Consider the following 23,989-nt stretch of genomic DNA (forward strand, 5'->3'; position numbering starts at 1 on the left):
ATTATAAGTCTGATTGAATGTGATCTGATGAACCATGAAGTCCTCATTTTGTAGGTATACAAAGTTACATCATGTTTTTAAAGTGTCTATATAGCAAATACTATTGTTATAAATACATGATTAACATTGTGGTAATTCATACTTTGCGAAGAAGTTGCTGCAATATTTAAAAACGGTTGAAATAGATCAAATTTAAATAATTTTAAGCTGAGACAATTTTTGTTTGTCACAACTAAAACCACACTATATCTTTTGTAACTTCCAAATTTGCACATTTAGTGTTTAATGTTTGGATAGGTATTTGGACAAAGAAGTGAAATTTTGTTAAAATAATTCTATAGATTCCATACCTTTATTGTCATAGTCTCATGAATCATTTAAAATACACAACTTATAGAAAATAAAGCACTTTCAACTATGCAATGATTAAAAAATGTTGAGTCATTTTATATTAATAATAATAATAATACCCTGGGTGATGTAATTTATCCAACAATTTCTAATAAACATTTTTTATAATCCCCTGAAGTATCATCCTACAATAAAAGTAATTTTAATAATTAATTCTAGCATCACTTTTTAGACGATTATATTTACCCTAATAAAATCAGCTAAAGACTTTCCATATTTTTCCTCAAACACTTCTTTAATATCCCCCAAATCAATTTCTGACCTTGATACAACCAAACGAATCAAAGTACGATCATCAGTTCCGATTCGATCCATACTTTTATGGAGTCTTTCGGCAATGTATCCAATCCTATCCCTAATACATTTAATTAAATCCATAAGTGTATCTTTAGCTGTTCCTGAAAATTCGTTATCGATGGCAGTTTCAAAACAATGATCTGTAAGTTTTTCGTATTCATCAAAAATGAGGCGAAGTTGAGATCGATTTCTTTGGCATAAAATGGCATTAAAAGTGGATTCATCAGTTCCATGGAATAGTTCACCAGCACGTAGTAAAGTTTGTGCATCTTTGTAAGCAGTTTCTTTATCAGTTGCTTCGGATTCATCTCTATGACCCTTTTTAAAAGAGAAATGTTATAACTTTTACATTTACTAGTAATTTTTTATAAAATGACTAATAATTAAAAGTAAAAGCCCATTATGTAATAATGATAATAGACTGGTTGACCTTAAGATAAATGTTTTTAAATCCCTTCACAAATTAAAAAAAACTTACTGTTGCCAATGACACAAACAGTCTTTTAACTGTTCCTGATGTATCACCTTTTAAATCTTTTTCAAGGGAAGTTTGATACACTATAAAAATTAATAATATGAATCAGTACCAAAAATAAACTTTCCTATTTCAAATAAAATTGGACTTTCAACTTGAACTTACAGCCTTCGTAAACCTCTCTAATTGCAATAACTTCATTATTATTATGAACACCCAAAATTTCAACAATGGTATCTTCATCAGTACCCAATCCACTGATGGATTTATGAAGCTGTTTAGCTTGAAACTCCACAGGATTCGTCATCAAAGCAATAATAACATCTTCAAAATTCCCCCTTAACTCACTTTTCAATTCTTTAATCAAATCTTTTCCATACATAGTTTTAAATTCTTTAGCAATCTGTTGACGCTGATCATTAGTTCTTTTAGCGATAATGTTAATGATGGCTTCTTCATCGGAACCGAAACCTTTAAACGCTTGTTTTAGCGCTTTCGAATCTTCGACGGGATCGAATGGGGAGCAAGGAGTTACCGTTGGCTATTGTGTTAAAAAATATAGTAAGAAATGCATTTTTTAACAAATAAATTTAAAGTTTTGTACTTACTTTGCCCATTTTTTTCGTGAAGTGGAAAATGTTGAAATGTATCACACTCTTAACCGATATTTACTGATTGTGAGTGTTGCTCGTGCGGTCGACTGAAGCCGGCATTCTAATTTAGGAGGCAACGCAGGCGCACCTAACACTACCGGTTCTTACAAAAACTGTGGTGAGTCGCCAACCAAAAGGTTGTTCAACTTGATTCAACTTTAAGGGATTTGTATTGGATTTTGTTTTTAAAATTTAGTTTTTAAATGATTTATTAATTGAATGTTTAGAATATTTTAAGATAAAACGTTAAACATGGCTTAAACCTGTATTTAAGGTATTAACTAAACGTATTACTTGTTTAACTTTAGATATGGAAGATAAGAAAAGTCCTTGAAAATCATTTAAAACATGAAGGTTGATTGATGTTAACAGGAAAAATAATACAGGGTGTTTCAGCTTTTTGTAGCAGGACTTTAACAGTCGATAGATCTTTTAAAATTAGCACAAAAACTTTATATAAACATAAGTCGACAAACGCTTTGTTTTAAAGATACCGGGTGTTTAATATTACGCGTGTAATTCAACCGATTCTATTCAAATTTGGTATACGGAGGTTTTTTGGCATGAGAAAGACGATTATGGAGTCCGTTTTACTATAGTCGGTAGAGTATTCTTTACGGATTAAAATAACAATAACTTTTCTGACAGTATACTTTTTGGATTTTTGAATAAAAATTCTTATTCTCGGTACTTTTTTAAGCAAAAACGATACTCTTATCAAATGCACTAAAGTCGATCGTTTTCAAGATAATCCGCTTTTTATTATTCGATATAGACCAATTTTTTTAGAGGATTGTTAACCCTTAACTGGTCCGGTGACTCATTTGTCGCACTAACAGTCAGGCGTAGTCTCCAGGACTGCTTAACTTAATAGGTTAATAAAACTGCAAATGTGCAAATAAACTCAATATTTTAGATGAGTTTTAATTTTAATTATAGATATTGAAACTTGTCTGCATAGAAATGAACCTAACTAAAGCAATATATAAAAAGAGTTTACCTAGATTATAATGTTTTCCGAAAAGTTAATTAAATCTAGTTTTATAGTAAGTACTTAATTATTATAAAAACTTAACAAACTTTCGTTTATATTATTAGTTATGTTAGGTATTAGACAAACTAAAAAATAAAGGAAAAATAAATTTGACAAAAACATCATATTCCAACAAGGGCCAAAATTACTTATTTTTCAACGCAGTCATTGCAGACTGGTTTTGTACAGGATGTCCAAATTTCGATGGGTTTGAAGGGTATCTCAGTTATTATGAAAGATAAAAAGTTGCGGCTTTCGCGAACCTGAGCTACTTTTTTGTGAAACTTACAATGGCCAAATTGTACCAAATTTTCATAGCCCTCTTCGTTTTTGATATACAGGAGTGTTTCAAAATTTACGACTTTCAGACACCGCGTAGTTCGCGTGGGATAGCCGACATCGTCAAACGCCGTCTCATGTGATCCTCTACCAATTGCTTGGCTAGCTGCATTCCAAAAATACTTTTTTCTTTAATGGTCGGATTATCTCTATAACATTGGTGTAAGATATATGAATTGATCACAGAAATGTCTAGTAGGCGAAAAAAAAATGCTAAAGACCATCTTCGAGTGCAACGACTTGAGGTGCTTTTCGAACACTTTTCGTCCAGAGAATCTACTCCGCCTTTATTTTCATTGTAGTAGGAAACTATTTCGGGTTTCTGTACTAATGAATCATCAAATCGTCTATTATGCATGAATGATTTTACCAACATATGAAATCAACGTGCATTCTTCCCTGAATCCATACAATGTTGAGTTAGCTGCTCTTTTCTTATTGAGTTGAAAAGATGGTGGTATTTCGGCCTTATTTTTTTTAGTGTACCGACGTACGTCAAATTATTTTTCCATAACAGATCAACTGCTTGTATGGAAGAATTACAATTGTCAGCTGTAATATTACGATTGCTGTTAAAAATTGGCTTCGCTAAACGTAACACAGCTTGAGTAGGCTTTAGTAACCTCTTCTCTTCACCATTGAGGCCAAAACTATCAGAATCTTTTCCCGTATAGATGTATGTGTTATATAGATGACTGTTTCGTGCGTCTGGTAAGGCACTGTATTTTGAAGCCGTACTTTGCCAGTTTATTAGGTATATACACTTTGAAGCGGCACCTTCCTCGGAAGCTTACAAGCATTTCATCTATAGTAACAGACTGTCCAAGTCCATAAACATTTTGACAATTTTCTACAAATGTGTTGAAAATAAATGAAATTGCTGCAGCCGGATCGTTCTTTTTCCGCTCTTCCCTGTCCTGAGAATTGTCGAATCGTATAGCCGTCAAAAGAACAGCAAATCTCTTCTTACTCATGACTGCTCTGAATATTTCTCTTCCACTTCCGTCCGTTGCGAATATATGGTCTATATTTTCATGATTCGAATTGAATATCGCCGTATATACTAGAAGCCCCAAAAATGCCTTCAGCTCAGTGATATCTGCGTCTGTTACATGATGTCTGGATTATACAGAATATCTCTCGAGTGCGGGAAGTTAGCCCCCCATTTTTTGATTTTTAAATTTTTTATTGTTGTTCTAGATTGTTCTAGAGTTGTTCTACATTGTTCCAAAGCGGCAAATCGAAAAAATAAAAACTCCGCGAGAAAACCGAAAAAACGGGTTTTTTGGCTAGCCCCCCATTTTTGGAAAAATCAAATTTTCTTTGTTGTTCTGAGTTGTTCTAGTTGTTCTAGTTATTGTTCTAGAAAATCAAAATTATGGGATACAGCATTACGAAGTTATAACTAAAAATAGGTTTGGCCGCCGAAATGTTAGTTGATTGCTGTGACCATAGTTTTTCTATTATCAATTCCATATTACAAATATATACTTGTTATAGCTAACGCAATCTGGAACAGCTATTATTTTCACTAGAACAACTCTCTAAAGGGCACTTTACTCTTTGAAAATTAAAGTTTTTGGAAGTTTCAGTCAGTAATTCTTGTGTCAACGTTTTATATTACACAATAAGAATTAAAAAACATAGACCAATCTAAAATAACTCAAACTTTGCCGATTCAAATTGCTCTAGATGTGTTTTACGTTTAACACGGACATTAATTTTGCAAAATCACATATTTTCTGTTGCTCTAAATTGTTCTTGTTGTTCTAGGTACTTAAAATGTTTATTTAATCACTGCGGCATTAGTTCTTTTAAAGTTTCATATTAAAAATTAGTACTTACAACAATTAAAACAATTCAGAGCAGCTGTTATTTTCACTGGAAAAACCTTAAATTTGAGTTGTTGTGATATCGGACAGGAATGAAAAATTAAAAAATATGGAATAATCTGACCATCTAATTTCCTAAAAATCACCTTTCTCTTTAAACTTATAATAATAAAACATAAGTTGCGATTTAAAGTGTATTTTATTTTGTAAAACAAAGTAATAAATTAATAAATAAACTAAACTAACAAAAGTAGGTTGGGCTGCCAAAATCTCTAGGGGATTGCTGTGACCATAGTTTTTCTATTTTCAGTTCCATATCACAAATATATACTTATTATACATAAGCAATCTCTATAAAGAACACTTTACTTTTTAAAAATTAAAATTTTTGGAAGTTTCAGTTAGTAATTCTTTCATAAGTTAATAAGTAAGTTTCATTAATATCTATTTCAATAAAAAATATATTGTTCAAAATACTTGCGGATTCGATAGTACATTTCATAGTTTAGCATTTGCCCGTACACACCATTTAGAAATCATGTTGAGAATGTTTGCACAGATTGCTTTAGTTTCCTAAAATTATTTTTAAAAACCGGTTCTAGTAAAGCAACATATAAAAAAAGAGCTGAACTATTAACAGGAATAAATTATTTTGGAAACCAGAATATTGCTGGCGTGATAATAGTGAATGCTTTTTCAAATATTGCGTTTCTTTGCACACAACTATTTAAAGAAGAATTTAGTTATTGTAGGACTAAAAACTGCAATAATTGTTTAAACGTTACTTTCCATAAAAACATAATTTTACCAATCGACATTGAAATCGTAACAATATTTGGCTATAAATAATAATAAAGCAAGTAATAGAAAACTACATGCAAACTCTAAGCAACAATTGCAAAAAATGTGGTCTGTTTATAGAAACAACGAATGGAGAGAACAATAAAACAAAATTGAGTGATTACGCACGCAATTTGTCTTTGAATCTTTGAAATCTTTGAATGATGTAGGACACTATCCGGCATTTGTGCCCAACAATGCCAATTGGATATTATTTAATGACTTACGAAAAAAAAACGTACAAGTTGAAAAAGCTACTGAAATAAATGCACAAATGTGCATATATGTTTATAAATGAGCAAAGTGATGTAACCGTATTATTTCATGATATTAGTTTATTTACATAATTTAGTTTATGTAGTTATAGTTTACCTTAGAATAAGTTATTGTACTGATATAGTAATACTGATCGAATAGTTATTGTTTTATTTGTTAGTTTATTTATTAATTTATTACTTAGTTTATACAAAATAAAATACACTTTATCTACGATTGCTTGGATAAGTCATCATTACCGCACTCATTTGAGGTGATTTGAGTTACGTAATGAAGTTCATTACCGTACTGGTTTCATTACGTAACGCATTTTTAGCCTATTCAGAACAGACTTAATTTATTGAAACGAGCAACAATACAAAAGAAAAAGTGCTATCTACTTACAGAGAAACAATACTATTTATTATAAACATTAATTGTTATGTTTTTACATTTCAAAATACTTATTCCAGATGAGTAAACATGTTGTTGAAACTGACAATTCAAAATTGTCAACAATCATTTCAAAATATTTTTATAAATGTCAAATAGACTTTTCTAAAGAAATTGATTTTTTAGTAATTTTTAGCAGTCGTAGATAAAATGCTGTATATCACACGTGAGCTAGAGCATAATTACAGTACTCGTGTGATTACACGACTCGGTCTACGACCTCGTCGTGCAATTCTCCACTCTCGTACTGTAATTATGTTTCTAGCCCACTTGTAATATAAATAACTATTAAATCGCATCTTATGTTTTACTATTATAAGTTTAAAGAGAAAGGTAAAACTTGTGATTTTTAGAAAATTATAATGGTCAGATTATGCCATATTTTTTTAGTTTTTAAAACTATTATTATATTAAAGATTGGGTTCACTGATTCAACAAAACCTGTCCGATATCACAACAACTGAAATTTAAGATTTTTCTAATGAAAATAACAGCTGTTCTGAATTGTTTTAATTGTTGTAAGTACTAATTTTTAATATGAAAGTTTAAAAGAACTAATGCCGCAGTGATTAAATAACCATTTTAAGTACCTAGAACAACAAGAACAATTTAGAGCAACAAAAAATATGTGATTTTACAAAATTAATGTCCGTGTTAAACATAAAACACATCTAGAACAATTTGAATCGGCAAAGTTTCAGTTATTTTAGATTGTTCTATGTTTTTTAATTCTTATTGTGTAATATAAAACCGCTGACACAAGAATTACTGACTGAAACTTCAAAAAACTTTAATTTTCAAAGAGTAAAGTGCCCTTTAGAGAGTTGTTCTAGTGAAAATAATATCTGTTCTAGATTGCGTTAGCTATAATAAGTATGTATTTGTAATATGGAATTGATAATAGAAAAACTATGGTCACAGCAATCAACTAGACATTTCGGCGGCCAAACCCATTTTTAGTTATAACTTCGTAATGCTGTAACCCATAATTTAGATTTTCTAGAACAATAACTAGAACAACTAGAGCAACCCAGAACAACAAAGAAAATTTGATTTTTCCAAAAATGGGGGGTTAGTCAAAAAACCTGTTTTTTCGGTTTTCTCGCGGAGTTTTTATTTTTTCGATTTGCCGCTTTGGAACAATGTAGAACAACTCTAGAACAATCTAGAACAACAATAAAAAATTTTAAAATCAAAAAATGGGGGGCTAACTTCCCGCACTCTTATGGAGTCCCTTTTTGCTATAGCCGGTAGAGTATTCTTTACGGATTAATACAACAATAACTTTTCTGACAGTATACTTTTTGGCTTTTTGAATAATAATTCTTATTCTAGGTACTTTTTTAAGCAAAAACCGAGGGGTAATTCGCTGGTCAATATTTGTACACCATTTCCTACACTTCCTTATAATACCGGTAATATTCGTGCGTTTCCTTACAATACCTAAATTTCTTAATTTTTAGTTAAGTCCTTATAATTTTGCAATATCTTCCCCAATTCCTCTACAATTTCTGTTAATACCTATACCCTTACCTCATCATCTAAATAGGCGTCTCTATGTACAGGGATGGTTCAAATTCGATGTCTGAATAGGCTAACTCGGAAACTACAATAAGAGTTAGAAAAAAAGTAGCTTACATGTCATGATTTCGTTTTTCGAGAAACTGCTAATGCCGAAAACCTCAAAGCGCTATTGTCTTTTGTTTTTCCCCTAGAGGTCAAAATTGAAAATATCGTAAAACCAACAAGTGCAATTATCTTGGTTATTATTATAGGTGGAGTATTATAACTAAGACATTATATGGACACTTTTTTACTGAGAATTTCATGACGTAGTCAAATAAAATTTTTCGGTTTTAGATTTTGAGATATCATGACAATTTTCTTTTTTTTTAAATGGATTATTCGCTTATTAAATTCGTTATTTTTTTCTGATTACAAAAATATAGAGTTTGACTGTAATTAAATTTTCAGTTTCCTGTAAATTATAACTAGAAATTAAAAACACATATTTCTGATATTTGAAACAAATACATTTGTTGAACTATTTAATTCATATTTGTTTTACACAAAAGTTGGAATAGATTGAACTATTTCACATTTTTTATTAATATTTAATATTATTATTAAATGACTTAATAAATTATTGATAGATGGCGCTCATAATTTTTTAAAAATTTAAATAAACATAGCGACATTTGTTTGTATTCAAAAATTTTCTGAAGTGTCAACTTAAAAATCCTGTTTTTTAACTTTTATAGTACCGTAATTTACAGAAAACTGTAGATTTAATTTCTTTGACGACACTAAAAAAAGTCTATATTTTGCTTTATTCTAAAACAATAAGAAATAGACCTATCTAACCCCATATTTTTGTAATCAGAAAAAAATATCGAATTTGTCCACATAAATTGTGAAAAAGTGTCCACATAATGTCTTAGTAATAACTTCACCTATAATAATAAAAAAGATAATTGAATTTGTTGGTTTTACGATATTTTCAATTTTGACCTTTAGGGGAAAAACAAAAGTCGATAGCGCTTTGAGGTTTTCGGTATTAGCAGTTTCTCGAAAAACGAGATTATGACAGCTACTTTTTTTCTAACTCTTATAGTTTCCGAGATAGACTATTCGGACATCGAACTTGAACCAACCTGTATAGTTGCTAAAATTTGTAATTTTTGTATTCTGCTAAATAATAAAACTAAATAGCACATAATCTAAATAAAAAGTAAAATCAAATAAATCTTCAAAGTAACTGTAAACTAAACAATAGTTCTTTATACAAAGGTTTTCTAAAAACTACTTTAGGTTTAAAAGAAACGGTTTAATTTCTTCCAAGTAAAATAGTAAACCCTGTCTTCTATCCAAAACAGGATTAGACAGTTGAAGGACTAGGTCGCTTAAAGGAACGTATACCTCACCTTTAGCATCGGGCCATATAAATCTGTTTCTTGTCTTTCTAAATTGCCTCAAAAAATTCACTTAAATATTTTGATCATCAAGTATTGACCTAACTTTACCTACATAATATGTCATATTATTTTTGACTTTAAACTTAACAATATAAAATTTATCAAATATAGGTATTATACTTTTAGGTTATCTATTTTTTTTTTTGTTATGTGCTTTTGGTCTAGATTACAGTTTGCTCCAAAATCTGTGTCAGTATCAGACACTTTCATGTCAGTTTCTCCTATTTTTGACTCATATTTTTTAAATGTAGATTCATTGCTACTTAATTCTGATTCAACTGATGAAAAGTTCTCTGTGTCCGTACTATCATCGCACTTGACAGAGTTTTCTTCAGAAACGCTGTTGCTGCTGCTGTTGCAAATTTTCTTCTTTTTTTGTAAAAATTTCTTTACATTATTTTTATGCGTATTGAATCTTCTTAGTCTGTCCGTAAAGACTTTTTCTTTTGCATCATTTAACACTCAACAGTATGCAGATTTTTTGACGATCATACTTTGACCGTTTTCTAAATTAATTTTTAGGTATGGCGATGTTTCTGTTATTTTTGTTGAATAATCCTTTAAGTCCAAAGATGTAGTTGTGTAAGTAAATTCTTTATCATCCTCAAAATCTTGGAAAACTTGATTCGTTATGTTGCTTCCTTTTTTCGAATTAGTATTTCGTTAATATCTTCACATGTTTCTTGGTGTATTAAACATTATCTTATTCTGGAATCATGCCTAACTCTTTTGCAAAATTCAACGCATCACCTAATGCAATGTTTACGATTAATGCAATATCCAAACTCTTTATTTCATCAATGGTATCCGTTGACATTTTGCTAGAAATTTTATGTAATCGCTTTTCTTCTCTAGGAAATTTGAACAAGCCTTTTAAAGGTGAACGCGCACCTAGCAGCATCGCACTAGCCGCACGCGACGCATGAAACGATTTTTAGAATTTACTATATGATATCTTATGTAGTACCGCACACCTATCAGCACCGTACAGCCGCTTTTTAATAAAATGCTGTGGATGTACGAATTCAATATATGAATGCGTATGACGTCATCAGAATCACTACGTTCGATGCGTACAGGGCGATCCTGATAACTTCAAGTAAGTCAACTTCAACGTAAGTTGACTTTATCAAGATGGAAAGTACCCTTATTTCTCTTGTACAAAATTATGAGGAATTATATAATTTGAAACATCATAATTATAGTAATCAACTACGTAATCAATAATCGATAGTTAAAAATCTTCTTTTCTTCATTTCCTTTTACATCATCACGTGAATGCGGCCTCATTAAGTATGTGCATAGTGGGAACGCTTCGTCCCCCACGATAAAGTGTGGTAAATTATTTCCATCAGGTAGCGGTTTTGGTGGGGGCATATTAAAGTTACCTTTTCTGAGACTTTGTCCCATATTTGAATTTTGAAATATTCTAGCATCAGAATTTTTGCCGAAAGCAACAACATCTACCGCTGTGAATTTTTTATTTGCACCAACTAACGCTAGTAACACAATGCTAAAGTGTTTGTTATAGCAGAAATAATTAGAACCAATATGTTGTGGTGCTTCGATCAATATGTGTTTCCCATCAAGTGCTCCCACTGCATTTGGGAAATTCCATCTTTCCCGAAACTGTGCTTCCGATGAGAGCCACAAACTCTCGTTAGGTGTGGGCATTACGATTGGTTGTATAGAGGCCCAAATTGCTTCACAGGTAGAGTATACTATTTCTCGTATCTCTCCTATCTCTCGTACTGTAGTCTCGCCCAATCGATAGTTAGCAGCTAAAGATGTAAAAGAATTCCCGGTTGTCAGAAACCTGCAAAATTATTTTATTAGGACCTTAACTCATTTTTAATTTAAATATTTCATGTATTTCATACGTTTGCAGATATAACATGTAAAGATAAATGGCAAAGGATCAGAGAAAACTTTCGGAAAGCTTTAAATCTTCGCAAATGTACAAGTGGTCAGTCGGCAGATAGCCTCAAACCTCCAAAGTATTTTCAGGAGCTGAGTTTCCTAATACCATATTTAAATGACGAAGAGAATCGGCGATCAAACATATTAAGACCTGGAAGTCATTTGGATATAAGAAGTCCAGACTTATTAATTGATTCTCCCGAAGGGGATTCACAAATTTCCGATTCGTCTTCGTCTAATTTAAAAAAGTCCACTCCACTTACATCTCAGAAACGGAGATTTACACCGTATAGAGCACCATCAATCAACAACCAACCGACCACCGCAGCGACAGTGTTTCAAGAATATTTATCGAAAACGTCAACAAATTCAGGCTCGTCGCAAACTCCGACCTCAGATCCGTTGATAGATTTTTTCATGACAATGGCAAAGACTGTTAAAAGATTCCCAGTCAGAAAGCAGCTACAGATAAAAGCGGACTTGTTTCACAATGGTTTCACATGGTCCACAATGTAGAGGTAGAACTTAGCAATGAGGATGCATCTGGTACATCGACAGCACCAGCTCGAGAAATATCTCAAGAAACAATTCAATCCGTACCTCAATCGAACGATTCTACTTTATCTGTTAATTCAAATTCTATCGAATTCGAATTCACAGATGAATAACAGGTGTTCATCTGTCAATTCAAATTTTTAATTTAAAAAATAAAATTAAACTAAATGTATTCTTATCTTAAACAAACAACTAGTCTTTCTTCTAGTCCAATTGCCATTCTATACCTTGTATTTTGTCTAGTAATGTGCGGTTCTATGCTAAAAACTAATCACAATGAAAATTAAAATCGTCACTGTATACGGAAGACCTCTATGAAAAAAAAACATGCAATGAATACTAGAATCATCTACTAGATACTGGAATTAGCAACTTCACACTAGAATCAGCCAATGAAATTTGGAAATATCCACTGAATACTGGAATCATATATTAAATAGTGGAATCAACGAATAGATTTTGATTCTACTCGCTATGGAACAGATGTATAACCTCTGGATATTGGAACGATTTATTAGAAATACCGTACCCAGTAACTGAATACTACAACCAGTTTTAATCTGTGAACAAAGAACACATATTTAACGCTGTTGAAAAATTTACTTTCAAGAGGTCGAGTATATCTGGTACTCGATGTACTGGTATCCGAGGCTGTTTCACAAGGGATAAGGTGACTCGGAAAGGCGATATTTGATTTAGAAACATAGAGAAAAAAGGAGGCATGCTTGGAGTCGTTGGATTTGGTGCAGACGAAGCAATAAAACTAGAGGTAGTCTTAAGGAATGGTTTGGATGTTCGCAAAGGGCATTGATGCAAACGATTTTAGAATGGTTTTCGAGAGTCTAGGGTGTGGTGATACAGATATAATTCAAAAAAAGGTAGCTGAAAGCGGCAAAGAACAAATGGGGAAATTATGTAGTAGATTAGAGCTTATAGAACCTAAAATAAACAGAATGATTTCGTCCTAGCAGGACGAAAATGGAAGAAAGAAAAAACGCAACAGAGATAATTGGTAAAAAGTTTTCCAATAATGGTAAAAGGGTAAGAAACGGGGAAAATAGTAGTGATGAAAGATCATAGCCGATGAAGGTGGACAAAAAGGGGGTACAACAAATTAGGGCTAAAAAATAATAATATAATAGTACCCAGATGCGAAATTTAAGAAGAATGTAACTGATGATACGTAAAATGTGGATAAAACGTGGGATAAATTGTGACAGAGTCTACATTATGGTTGAATTTCGAAATATACAGGGGTCTCACATAACTGGTTCGTTAGAACTTTTATAGGGAGAATTTTGTAGAGGATTTTAATAACGAATAAATATAATAATTACTCGGAAACGAAAATAGCTAGGTACCAATAACTTTTATCGAAGTTAACATATTTTTTCGCATACAGTTAAAAGGTGTAATAAAAACTATAGCATTCCATTTTAAATAACAAAGTTGTGATCTAGATCCGGTCAACCGGAAGTGTCGGCCATCTTGAAAATATTTTAGATCGAAAGCTTATCATGATTCACCCCCACACAGTTTTGAAATGTTGGTAGTACGAGTTAATTCAACGTTCATTAAATAGAACTCTAAATTGGAACGATTATTCTTCAGATGCTATCAAATAGATTGTCATTTGTTGTGTCGGACTATCTTATACAGTCTGGTCAAAAATTGAATTACTATTTTCCATATACAGTGGAATTATACCCCAAACTTTTGAGGCAATAATTATACCCCAAAATTTACTCTCCAAGCGATACATCATTTTATAGATCTTGTTTTTATTGACACGACACAAAAGAAATTGTTAGTTAGAAGGTCGATTTATTTCCGAAATATCCGGCTTTAAAGATATACCACCTCTCAAGTTTCACTAAACATAAAAAATATTTCTAATAAAAAAACTTAAAAAAGGAAAATGTTAATCATTGAGAAAAGACCAGATTGAACCAGGTAGGTAATAAAAATTCATTTGGTTGTGTTCATTCCATGTGTTTGGGGTAGCAACTATTTCAAAAAAAATTTTTAAAATGTAAAGTGTATGCTACCGAGTGCGATTCGTTGGAAGAGTTATGCTACCGTATTATTGATGAATGCAGAATAATAACTCCTGAAATGCTGGAAAATGTTAAGCAAAAATTTGAACAAAACTTTTTAGCTTTAAGAAGAAAGGCCTGGTTTCAACATGATGATTGTGCAGCTTATCACGGTAGGGTGGTAAGAAATTGGGCAGATAACCATTTTCCTGCAAGATGGACCAGTCGCATAGCCCCTCGATCTGCAGATCTTAATGCTTTAGAATCTTTAGACTTTTTTGTGTGGAGATATTTAAAAGAAAAATTGTATGAGACACCTGTTCCCACAAGGGATGAACTTTTAATAGGAATGCTTGTAATGACATAAGGCCGTTCTTAAATACCATTACTCGATCAGTAATTCGTCGGTCAGAATTATGCAAGCAAAATTTTCTTCAATCTTTTATCATTTAGATTAAAAAACATTAATAAACTAAAACATTAGTTCATTTACCTACTTTGTTTCCATGGCACACATTATTTTAACTATCTTTAACTATCCGACTATCCTCTATCTTGAAAACTTTTTGTTTAAAAAAGTATCGAGAATAAGAATTTTTATTTAAAAAGCCAAAAAGTATACTGTCAGAAAAGTTATTGCTATTTTAATCCGTACAGAATACGTTATAGAGCGCCTTCTACCTGCTATAGTAAAACGGACTCCATAATCGTCTTTCTCATGCCAAAAAAACCTCTGTATACCAAATTTGAAAAGAATCGGTTAAAATACACGTGTAATATTAGATAAAAATCATTTTAAAAATTTAATTTGAACACCTGCATCTCCAAAATAAAGCGTTTGTCGACCTATGTTTATATGAAGTTTTTGTGTTAATTTTAAAAGATCTATCGACTGTTAAAGTCCTGCTACAAAAACCTGAAACATCCTGTATGAATTAATTTGAATACAATCTACTTAAAATAACTGAACAATAAAAATATATAATCATTTAATATTTTATTACAAAACCACACAATTATTTATTTAAATTCTTATGTCTAATTTAAAAATTAATTTAGCGCCTTTTAAAACCATATTTTTTCCTTTCATAAAAGAGATCAGTTTTTGAACTACCCAAGTTTACAATTTTGGGGCATCCATCTCGGTCCTTTTCTTGTATCGTACACTCTTTGCAGTAATAAGCATCGGAAACGCCAGGTCCACCACAAATAACGCATCGCCCTTGATAGGAACCATAATTGCACTCATCGCAAATACGAACAAGGGTGCACGGTCTCACGTAGGAGTCGCAAATAACGCATTTACCATCACACTTTTCACATAACCTCCCAATAGCAACGCCAGGTTGTTTTCGACAGAAAATTAAATCCGGATGATGTTTTGCCATTACTAATCAATTGAACTAAAACTAATTCCAAGTAAAATTAATATGAAAGTTTTTAAATCATTTACTTACGTTTTTAATTAATAAATATCTACAAACCACTGCAAACATAAATTAAGGTTAGGTTGGCTTTCACCGATTTTTTAGAACTGGTGAAAAAATAATTTAACGTTTTTAATTCATGAAATAATCTATCAAATATTTATTGAATTTGACAACAATCAACATTTATTTTAGTGTTTTTGGCGTTTATAAATTGTTAGTTGGTAACATGTAATTGTATGTCAAATACTTTGAAATATAAGGTTTGTTCCATATATACAGCGTGTCAGAGCATTATACGGTTGTAGAATACATTATTCTGAAGCGATCTTTCTAATAAAATTTTTTCGAAATGTTTATAATAACCGCACGGGAACGGAGTTTGAAGTTTTTCGCGCGTATTTTATGCAGCTTTGAAATGTAATTATTGTAGATAATTGACTTTAATTATAAATTATCGTGGATGCATCAAATAAATTAGAATATATGTACTTTTGTGTGAAATTGACGTTGAATATTGCTTTAAATATCAACTTTATGTAGGTTGTTCATTAAACATTATATTCTTTAAAATTAAATTAATACATATATAGATAGTAATTATTAAAAATGTGTACCAAAATATAGTTATTAATTTTTAACATAATTTGTGAGCTCACGCCCTTTAATAAAGTTGTTACATTAATTAAAGATATAAAATATTTACTTAGGGTATTTACTATTTAATGTACATAATATTCTATCATAAAATTTTCATCATATCGATGTTATTATTAATTAAATTTTTAAGAAAAATGTTTCAAGAAAAGGAGGGCTTTGAATTCTTTTTTATTACACTGAGATTTTTCCTTCTACCTGCTCAACCAATTTTTAGGCCCCAAAAATATCTCCCCTACTCTTTTTCTTTTTTATTTTACTTTTAACAAATTTTCTTCACTTTCTTAACAAATAATAATTACATTTTAAATTGCTTAGTCCTAAAATATGTTAATAATTATGTTATTATAAACATGAAACCTATAATATACATAACTAAATATTTAGATTTTAGGTTATGTTTATGTCAAACATTTATTTGATGATTTATAAACATCAAGGTCATCAGCTGCTATTAATTTTGAATTCACCGTCCAATAAGATAAAAGCGTACTCACCACGTGTTCACGCATATCTCTTGAGTAGACGGGGCACGACAGAGACAGATATATATATATATCTGCACTCTAGTGTTTACACTCTTTTGCTGCCTTAGTCAGCGATATAGGAGATAGTATATATATGGCTGACTAAGGCAGCAAAAGAGTGTAAACACTAGAGTGCAGATATATATAAGTTATGAGGTAGCAGGTGCCCCGTCATAAACAAATAATAATAATAAGACGTAGAATAGTATTTTTATAATGAATGACTTTCTCATATTATTTCTTTTTTGTAAACAGATAAGAAAAGAGTATAAATAAGGTTCGTTTCCGAATAATAAAAATCATTGTTAATTCAATATTCATTAAGGTAACTTCATAAGGGTCTTTTGGTGTACGCGATTACGAAACAAATAAATAAGTTATTTTTTAAAAATACAACCTCCCGGCTGTAACCCATAACTGGCGCAGTCAGTAGGATCGCGGTAATCGTTTTGAAGTGAGATCGCGAAAATCGTTTTGATTTGACTTCAATCGATTTTTAACAAAACTGTTTGAGTGCGGATAACCAACAGAGCCGTTGACTCCAGCCCTCAACGACAAAAGTATCAACGAAGTACCTAGACAGTACCTCAAATTGGAACTGTCGACAACCCCCAGATCCGTGGATAAAATTTCCCAGTATCAAAAAGAAAGGATAACAGTGATAAAATTTCCTGTAAAGAAAATCCGAAAAACCCCCATCCCAGGAGAAACCTCAAATCGGTGAACTCCGAACAAACGAAAGAACACACGAAAGCAAAGAAGAAAACAACTTAGTTTTTAAGAAAACCCGAAGAAAGAAAACTTCCAAATTTCAATGAAAATCATTTTATACAACTTGATTATTGGCATTACATTATGTATCGCATCAATCGAGCGAGTCACCGATCCAAACGGAGTAATCGCGATAAATTTAGGCACAGCGTACAACACCTTAAGTACCGCTAAAATATTTATTAGAATAGATTTAAAACGAGTTTTAGAGATAAATCGTTATTTAAGTAATTATGCATTAGAATTTATTAAGGAAAATAAATCAAACAAAGATAATAATTATAGGATTAAATTACAAGTAATCATAGAATTGAAAGATACTGTTCAAAATCAAATTAATACATTAATGCCAACCTCTAGAAAGAAAAGAGGGCTAGCAAACTTTTTAGGTTCAGCAATTAAATTTATTACGGGAAACTTAGATGCACAAGATGCAGAAAAATATGATAATATTATAAATGATTTAATTAAAAACGGAAATATGATAAATAAAAACTTCCAGCTAATAAATGAAACTACTAATAAAATAAATTCAAACTTCATAATGGGGTCATACACGATTTTTTTTTAATTATATTTTCTGAAAGTTTATATAAAAATATAGTTACCGTTATTTTTTTTTTAATATTTTCGAACAAAGTCATTGTTAAAAAAATTATTGAAAATTTATATACCCATTTGCGCTTTTAAAAGTCCCGCGTTGATGACGTACGATTCTCACTTTTGCGTCCCCTGCTCCCCGCTCAAATGCGAGAAAGAGATGAACGTCATTTAGGTTGTATTGAAAAGAGATAGAGTGTTTGTAGGTTATGTTTATTATGTTTTGTTCATGGATGTAATAGAGACACTCTATTATATCCATGGTTTTATTTTGACACTGTCACACCGCAAGCGCTATCTAACGGACAATTTAACTTGTTTTAGGCAGTGCGGTTCCTACGTCACAGAAAAGCCGCGAAATTATTTCGTTTGAATATTTGCTATTTTTCACTTCAAATTACGCAAAATATAAAATTGATCAAAATATTTCTTTTACTTTGTGTTCATGCATATACTTGCATATATCGTTTGACATAAAAATTTTCTCTAAATTTAATAAGTGTGTATGACCCCATTATTGAAAAACATTTAAATAATTTAATGGATTCTAATGAGAAATTGTTCACATTAGATAAAATAAATACATTAGCTGAGAGTCTCCTCTCTTTTTCCAATAAATTACGTGATTTGATTGAAATAATTAATCTTGCTAAAAGGAATATTCTTCATGCTATGTTAATAGAGCCGAAAGAATTAATTAAAGCAATACAACAATTTCATTTAGATGAACAACATAAATTTCCATTTAACGTTTTAGTAGAAAACACTCTTATTATTGAAAGCTTAATTCAAATCAAGGCATATTGGTACCAAAACACATACAATTTTATTATTCAAGTTCCTATTGTGGAAACAGTTCAGTATCAATTGTATAATTTGTACCCTATTCCAATAATAATTAAAAACAAAACTTATATGATTGAAAATAATTATAATTATATTGCTATTGGTAAAGACGATTATTTGTTAATAAATAAACAATGTAAAGAAATTATTCCAAATCAATATTTATGTACAGAACAAACAAAACAAAAATCTAAAGATCAATGTGAATTCGAATTAGTTACTCAATCAAAAATACAAAATTGTGCATTTAAAAGAATAGAATCTCAATCATTAACATTTATTGAAACCCCACAAATGTATGTTATAATTTCTAACAAAGAACAAAAATTGAGAGAACAATGTAATAAAAATGTCAAATATCATGTATTGTTAGGTACCTATATTATAAAAAAATCAAATGATTGTAAATATCAAATTAATGAAATTATAATTCAAAATTATGAAACAATTTTAAAAGAATATCAATTTTATATTGGAATAATAAATGTTACTAATTCAGAAAAGCATAGCATTGTTAAATTAAAGGAAATAAATATAGAATTACAAGAAAAACATTTAAATTTAGAACATAACAATACAGCTCATTATGTTATATTATACTTTGTTATTGTTATTGTATTAATACTGTCAGTGATCAAATTACGAAAATATTATTTAAAAAGAAAATTATCAAGAAGCCTAAAAATAGAAGATAAATCTTCAGTCGTCCTTCAAGATAAGAAGTCCGAACTTAAGGAAGGAGGAGTTATGTGGTAGCAGGTGCCCCGTCATAAACAAATAATAATAATAAGACGTAGAATAGTATTTTTATAATGAATGACTTTCTCATATTATTTCTTTTTTGTAAACAGATAAGAAAAGAGTATAAATAAGGTTCGTTTCCGAATAATAAAAATCATTGTTAATTCAATATTCATTAAGGTAACTTCATAAGGGTCTTTTGGTGTACGCGATTACGAAACAAATAAATAAGTTATTTTTTAAAAATACAACCTCCCGGCTGTAACCCATAACTTATATATCTGTCTCTGTCGTGCCCCCGTCTACACAAGAGATATGCGTGAACACGTGGTGAGTACGCTTTTATCTTATTGGACGGTGAATTAAAAATTAATAGCAGCTGATGACCTTGATGTTTATAAATCACCAAATAAATGTTTGACATAAACATAACCTAAATTCTAAATATTTAGTTATGTATATTATAGGTTTCATGTTTATAATAACATAATTATTAACATATTTTAGGACTAAGCAATTTAAAATGTAATTATTATTTGTTAAGAAAGTGAAGAAAATTTGTTAAAAGTAAAATACATTTACACTCTTTTGCTGCCTTAGTCAGCGATATAGGAGATAGTATATATATGGCTGACTAAGGCAGCAAAAGAGTGTAAACACTAGAGTGCAGATATATATATATATCTGTCTCTGTCGTGCCCCCGTCTACACAAGAGACATGCGTGAACACGTGGTGAGTACGCTTTTATCTTATTGGACGGTGAATTAAAAATTAATAGCAGCTGATGACCTTGATGTTTATAAAACACCAAATAAATGTTTGACATAAACATAACCTAAAATCTAATACAATAATGGCTTCTTGTTTTATTTATAACAAATTATAACATTTGAAATCGACAAAATTGTCATGGTTACATAAAATTTGGTTTGTTATTTGGGTTGCCTAAACAAAAGTAAAGAATATAATGTTTAATGAACAACCTACATAAAGTTGATATTTAAAGCAATATACAACGTCAATTTCACACAAAAGTACATATATTCTAATTTATTTGATGCATCTACGATAATTTATAATTAAAGTCAACTATCTACAATAATTGCATTTCAAAGCTGCATAAAATACGCGCAAAACACTTCAAACTCTTAAAAATTTACGATTCGCGCAAGCGCCTTCGCGATATGGGGGCACGACAAAGACAAAACATATATCATTCCGTCTGCTTTTGATGGAAACGCTCGCCACTCATTGCTTAGATAGGGAGTCAGCGATATAGGAGATAGTATATATATGGAGATAGTATACAGTGTGCACCCATTCGACCTGCGGATAGACGCATAAGCAACAGTTGGGCGATTGTAAGTGGGCGGAGCTTGCGCTCTCAGATATATCGAAAGCTTTAAAGGTTTGAGAACGGGTGGTTTTTGTTATGGTCGTTTTATCAATTGTTTTCACTAACAAAAAAAAATATAAAAAAGAAGGTTTTATTCTTTACATTTTTTTTTAATTAAAAAGAAATAAATCCCTCGAACACTGTACTAGCAATTTTCTTAGTTATGAGCATCAGATCATGTCACTGCAAAAATTTTATAGCAACAAATTTTCATCACAACTTCATACTAATAAAGAAAAACATGAAAAGCCGATGTAATGTACGGCTGAGTTTCAAGATGTCGTCCGGTCGAACGTCGTCGTAGGAAAATAAACACAATTTTCTTACTTGACTATCTTTATTTTCTCCAGGCGAAGGGGTTAGTACAGAGTATGGTGATCTTTTCGGTTGTAGTTTGATACTGTTAATAATATGGTTTTACAAATTTCGTGATCTTTTATATTAAGTCGAAACGATTAGAATAATCATTAAGTAACGAGAATTACCAAAGTTCGTTCTTAATTGTTTTCGTCTTTTGGTGATCAATTGTTTGTTCTTGATATTTAAATGACATTTAACGGATGTTTTCTTAGTTATCTACTTATGGTTACTCTATTTTAATCTTAAATTTCTTAATTAGATTATTATTTGAAGTTATAACAAGATAATGATTGTTGTTACATTATAGTTATATTACAATTGTATTACAGATACATTACACCTTCCCCCTTAGAGAAAAATATATACTTATATATTTTTTTGTCTTAAAATAAAATTCTTAACCTATCGTAGTAAAACGGCTTACGTTTAATTAAATTTAGATATATATATATATATACGCAAAATTATGAAATATTTTTTTAACTTTTTAGTTTTGCAATTCTGGTGCTCCTACGTAACGGAGATTGGTTTGTTTCCGGTAATTCGATATCTTCAGGGTCATGGTCAATCACTTCACTATGTTGTTTAGCAGTTATACATGGCAATATGGGTTTTCCTTTACGGTTTCTATACTTAGATTTGATATGTTTGTAAATTTTATATAGAACATACAGTCCTATAAATTTTAACGTTGTCATTAGGAAATAAACAAAATATGAATTTTGTAAGATATTAAATGATTCGACATCGTCAATTTTATCTGATATTTGGAAGAGTTTGTGGTTTACGATATCTAAACTTTCTATATCTAAGTTATTGATATGTAGGGGTGTAATTTCTGGGGATGTGTTTTTAATATTTTGTTTTGAATAGTGATCTTCTAAAATATTAAAGCTTGGGAATGTTATATCAAGGGTAGTTCCGGAAGTTAAATTTTTGTTAATGGGTTTTAAAACTGCTGAATTCGTAAAGAGTCGACACTTTGGTGGTAAGGTAATTATTCCTGTACCTTCGATAGGGAAATCGCGAGGGGATTCAGTTTTGCAATTTAAAGTTGCATCAATGCGGTTAGGCGTTACAAATAACCAACTATTCTGCGTATGTAGAGGGTGGAATATCTCGCTTTTAAATTTTGTCTTTCTTATGTCACAGGATTCGGGTATTTGATTGGAATGGAATAATAATTGCACTGAACAGAGATTTGATGTTCTTGTGAATTTTGTAGGATTTGTTTGAAAACAGATATAATGTTCTAATTCAATGGCTTTACATCCACTAAGATCGTCAATCGTGACGTAGTTTGTTTTAGAATTTGTCACTGATAAATATTTTACCAATGGTAATATAAAAAGAAACTCGTTGAGGTTGTTTTTCATCGGTAGTGGAATTAATTTGAATAATTCAAATGAATCTTGGGTAACCAAAGGGTTGGATATCTTGAAAATAAATAAATTAGAAGTGGCATAACTTTTGATTGATGACACTGACATAAGGTCTTTAACGTTGTGAAGTTCGATGCTTCTTACAAATTGAGTAGATGGTGGCAAATGGATTAGCGCCTTGGATAGTTCGTGAATATATTGTTCAACGGAGATTATAGAAGGGTGGATTATGTCTGACTTGGAAAATAGATATGCGTTTATTATTGTAGAATATTCGGTGTTCAGTTCATTGATTACTAATGATAGTCGAGAAAGATGTTCATCTATTTGTTGTCTCAATTCCAAGTTAAAATATTTAAATTCTTGATCCGAAAGTGATTTTTTAAAGTTTTCAAAGTTTTCGTTAAATATTTTATTGTTTAGGTTAACGTTGGTAAGTGACGAATTAAAATTTCGAATGGTACTACTTACAACTTGAATTTGTTCTTTTAGTAATCCTGCGAGATGACTTTCGTCTTTTTGAATTTTGTTAATGTTATTCTCATAAAATTCTGCATCACGGCTATCTAATGTACCAAATAATTCTTTAAATATTAAACCTACACCATTGACAAGACCGCGTTTAAATCGAGGTCGTTCTAACATTGAAGTGATTGAAAGCTGTAATTGTTTAATTTTTGGCAAAATCTCTCCAATTGCTCTTAGCGTTATGTTGCAATTTGTAAGGATAGTGTGGTTATAAGACGAGCACAGCTGTCTGGTGTCTCGATAAGCATTTTCTACCATGTTTAATTTTTGTGCAAAGGTATCTAAATTTATGTGGGTGACCATATCCCATGTTTGGTCGAAATGTTGGACTTTTCCTAACTTCTCAAAGTATAATCCTGATGATTGACTAATAGGAACTATGTTAATCGTTGTGTTGGTAGAATAAACGAGAACTATTAGGGATCTGGAACAAACGCATGTTTCAATCTGTTAGTGTGGACTGTTACTTTTTTATTTTTGATTAGAATGCTACAGTTGACTGATGAATTTATTTCTATTATTTTATAAGGACCACTATATTTTGGGGCTAATTTTCTACTATTTTCATTTAAAAGAAATACATTATCGCCTACTTCAAATTTTATTTGTTTAATTTTCTTATCGTAAATTGTCTTATTGTTAAATTTGGATTTTATCAAATTGTCTTTAGCTAGTTCAT

General features: G+C 30.7%; 3 protein-coding genes across 5 annotated transcripts; 1 reads left to right on the forward strand and 2 right to left on the reverse strand.

The window, feature by feature from the left end:
- Positions 1 to 330: 330 nt before the first annotated feature.
- LOC111418353 (annexin B9-like) lies at positions 331 to 1,911 on the reverse strand. The gene is made up of 5 exons (XM_023050880.2): positions 1,792 to 1,911; positions 1,349 to 1,724; positions 1,187 to 1,266; positions 598 to 1,026; positions 331 to 536 (listed from the first exon to the last, which is right to left on the reverse strand). Exons 1-5 carry the CDS (start codon positions 1,798 to 1,800, stop codon positions 486 to 488), a joined length of 945 nt encoding a protein of 314 aa, XP_022906648.1. The 5' UTR covers positions 1,801 to 1,911; the 3' UTR covers positions 331 to 485.
- A 13,147-nt stretch (positions 1,912 to 15,058) lies between these two features.
- Positions 15,059 to 16,741, reverse strand: LOC111419801 (PHD finger protein 5a). 3 transcript variants are annotated; one of them, XM_071198318.1, is made up of 2 exons: positions 16,656 to 16,741; positions 15,059 to 15,483 (listed from the first exon to the last, which is right to left on the reverse strand). In XM_071198318.1, the coding sequence occupies exon 2, from the start codon at positions 15,460 to 15,462 to the stop codon at positions 15,130 to 15,132; it is 333 nt and encodes a 110-aa protein (XP_071054419.1). In that variant the 5' UTR covers positions 15,463 to 15,483; positions 16,656 to 16,741; the 3' UTR covers positions 15,059 to 15,129. The 3 variants fall into 3 exon arrangements, with proteins under 3 accessions (XP_071054419.1, XP_071054416.1, XP_022908436.1); XM_071198315.1 differs by lacking the exon at positions 16,656 to 16,741 and adding an exon at positions 15,532 to 15,706 and having other exon boundaries at positions 15,059 to 15,477; XM_023052668.2 differs by lacking the exon at positions 16,656 to 16,741 and adding an exon at positions 15,532 to 15,704.
- Positions 16,742 to 18,728: 1,987 nt separating this feature from the next.
- Positions 18,729 to 19,658, forward strand: LOC139431200 (uncharacterized). The gene has a single exon (XM_071198852.1). The coding sequence runs from the start codon at positions 18,729 to 18,731 to the stop codon at positions 19,656 to 19,658; it is 930 nt and encodes a 309-aa protein (XP_071054953.1).
- Positions 19,659 to 23,989: the final 4,331 nt, after the last annotated feature.

Source organism: Onthophagus taurus, chromosome 1, assembly GCF_036711975.1.
Source record: "Onthophagus taurus isolate NC chromosome 1, IU_Otau_3.0, whole genome shotgun sequence".
Taxonomy (NCBI): Eukaryota; Metazoa; Arthropoda; class Insecta; order Coleoptera; family Scarabaeidae; genus Onthophagus; species Onthophagus taurus.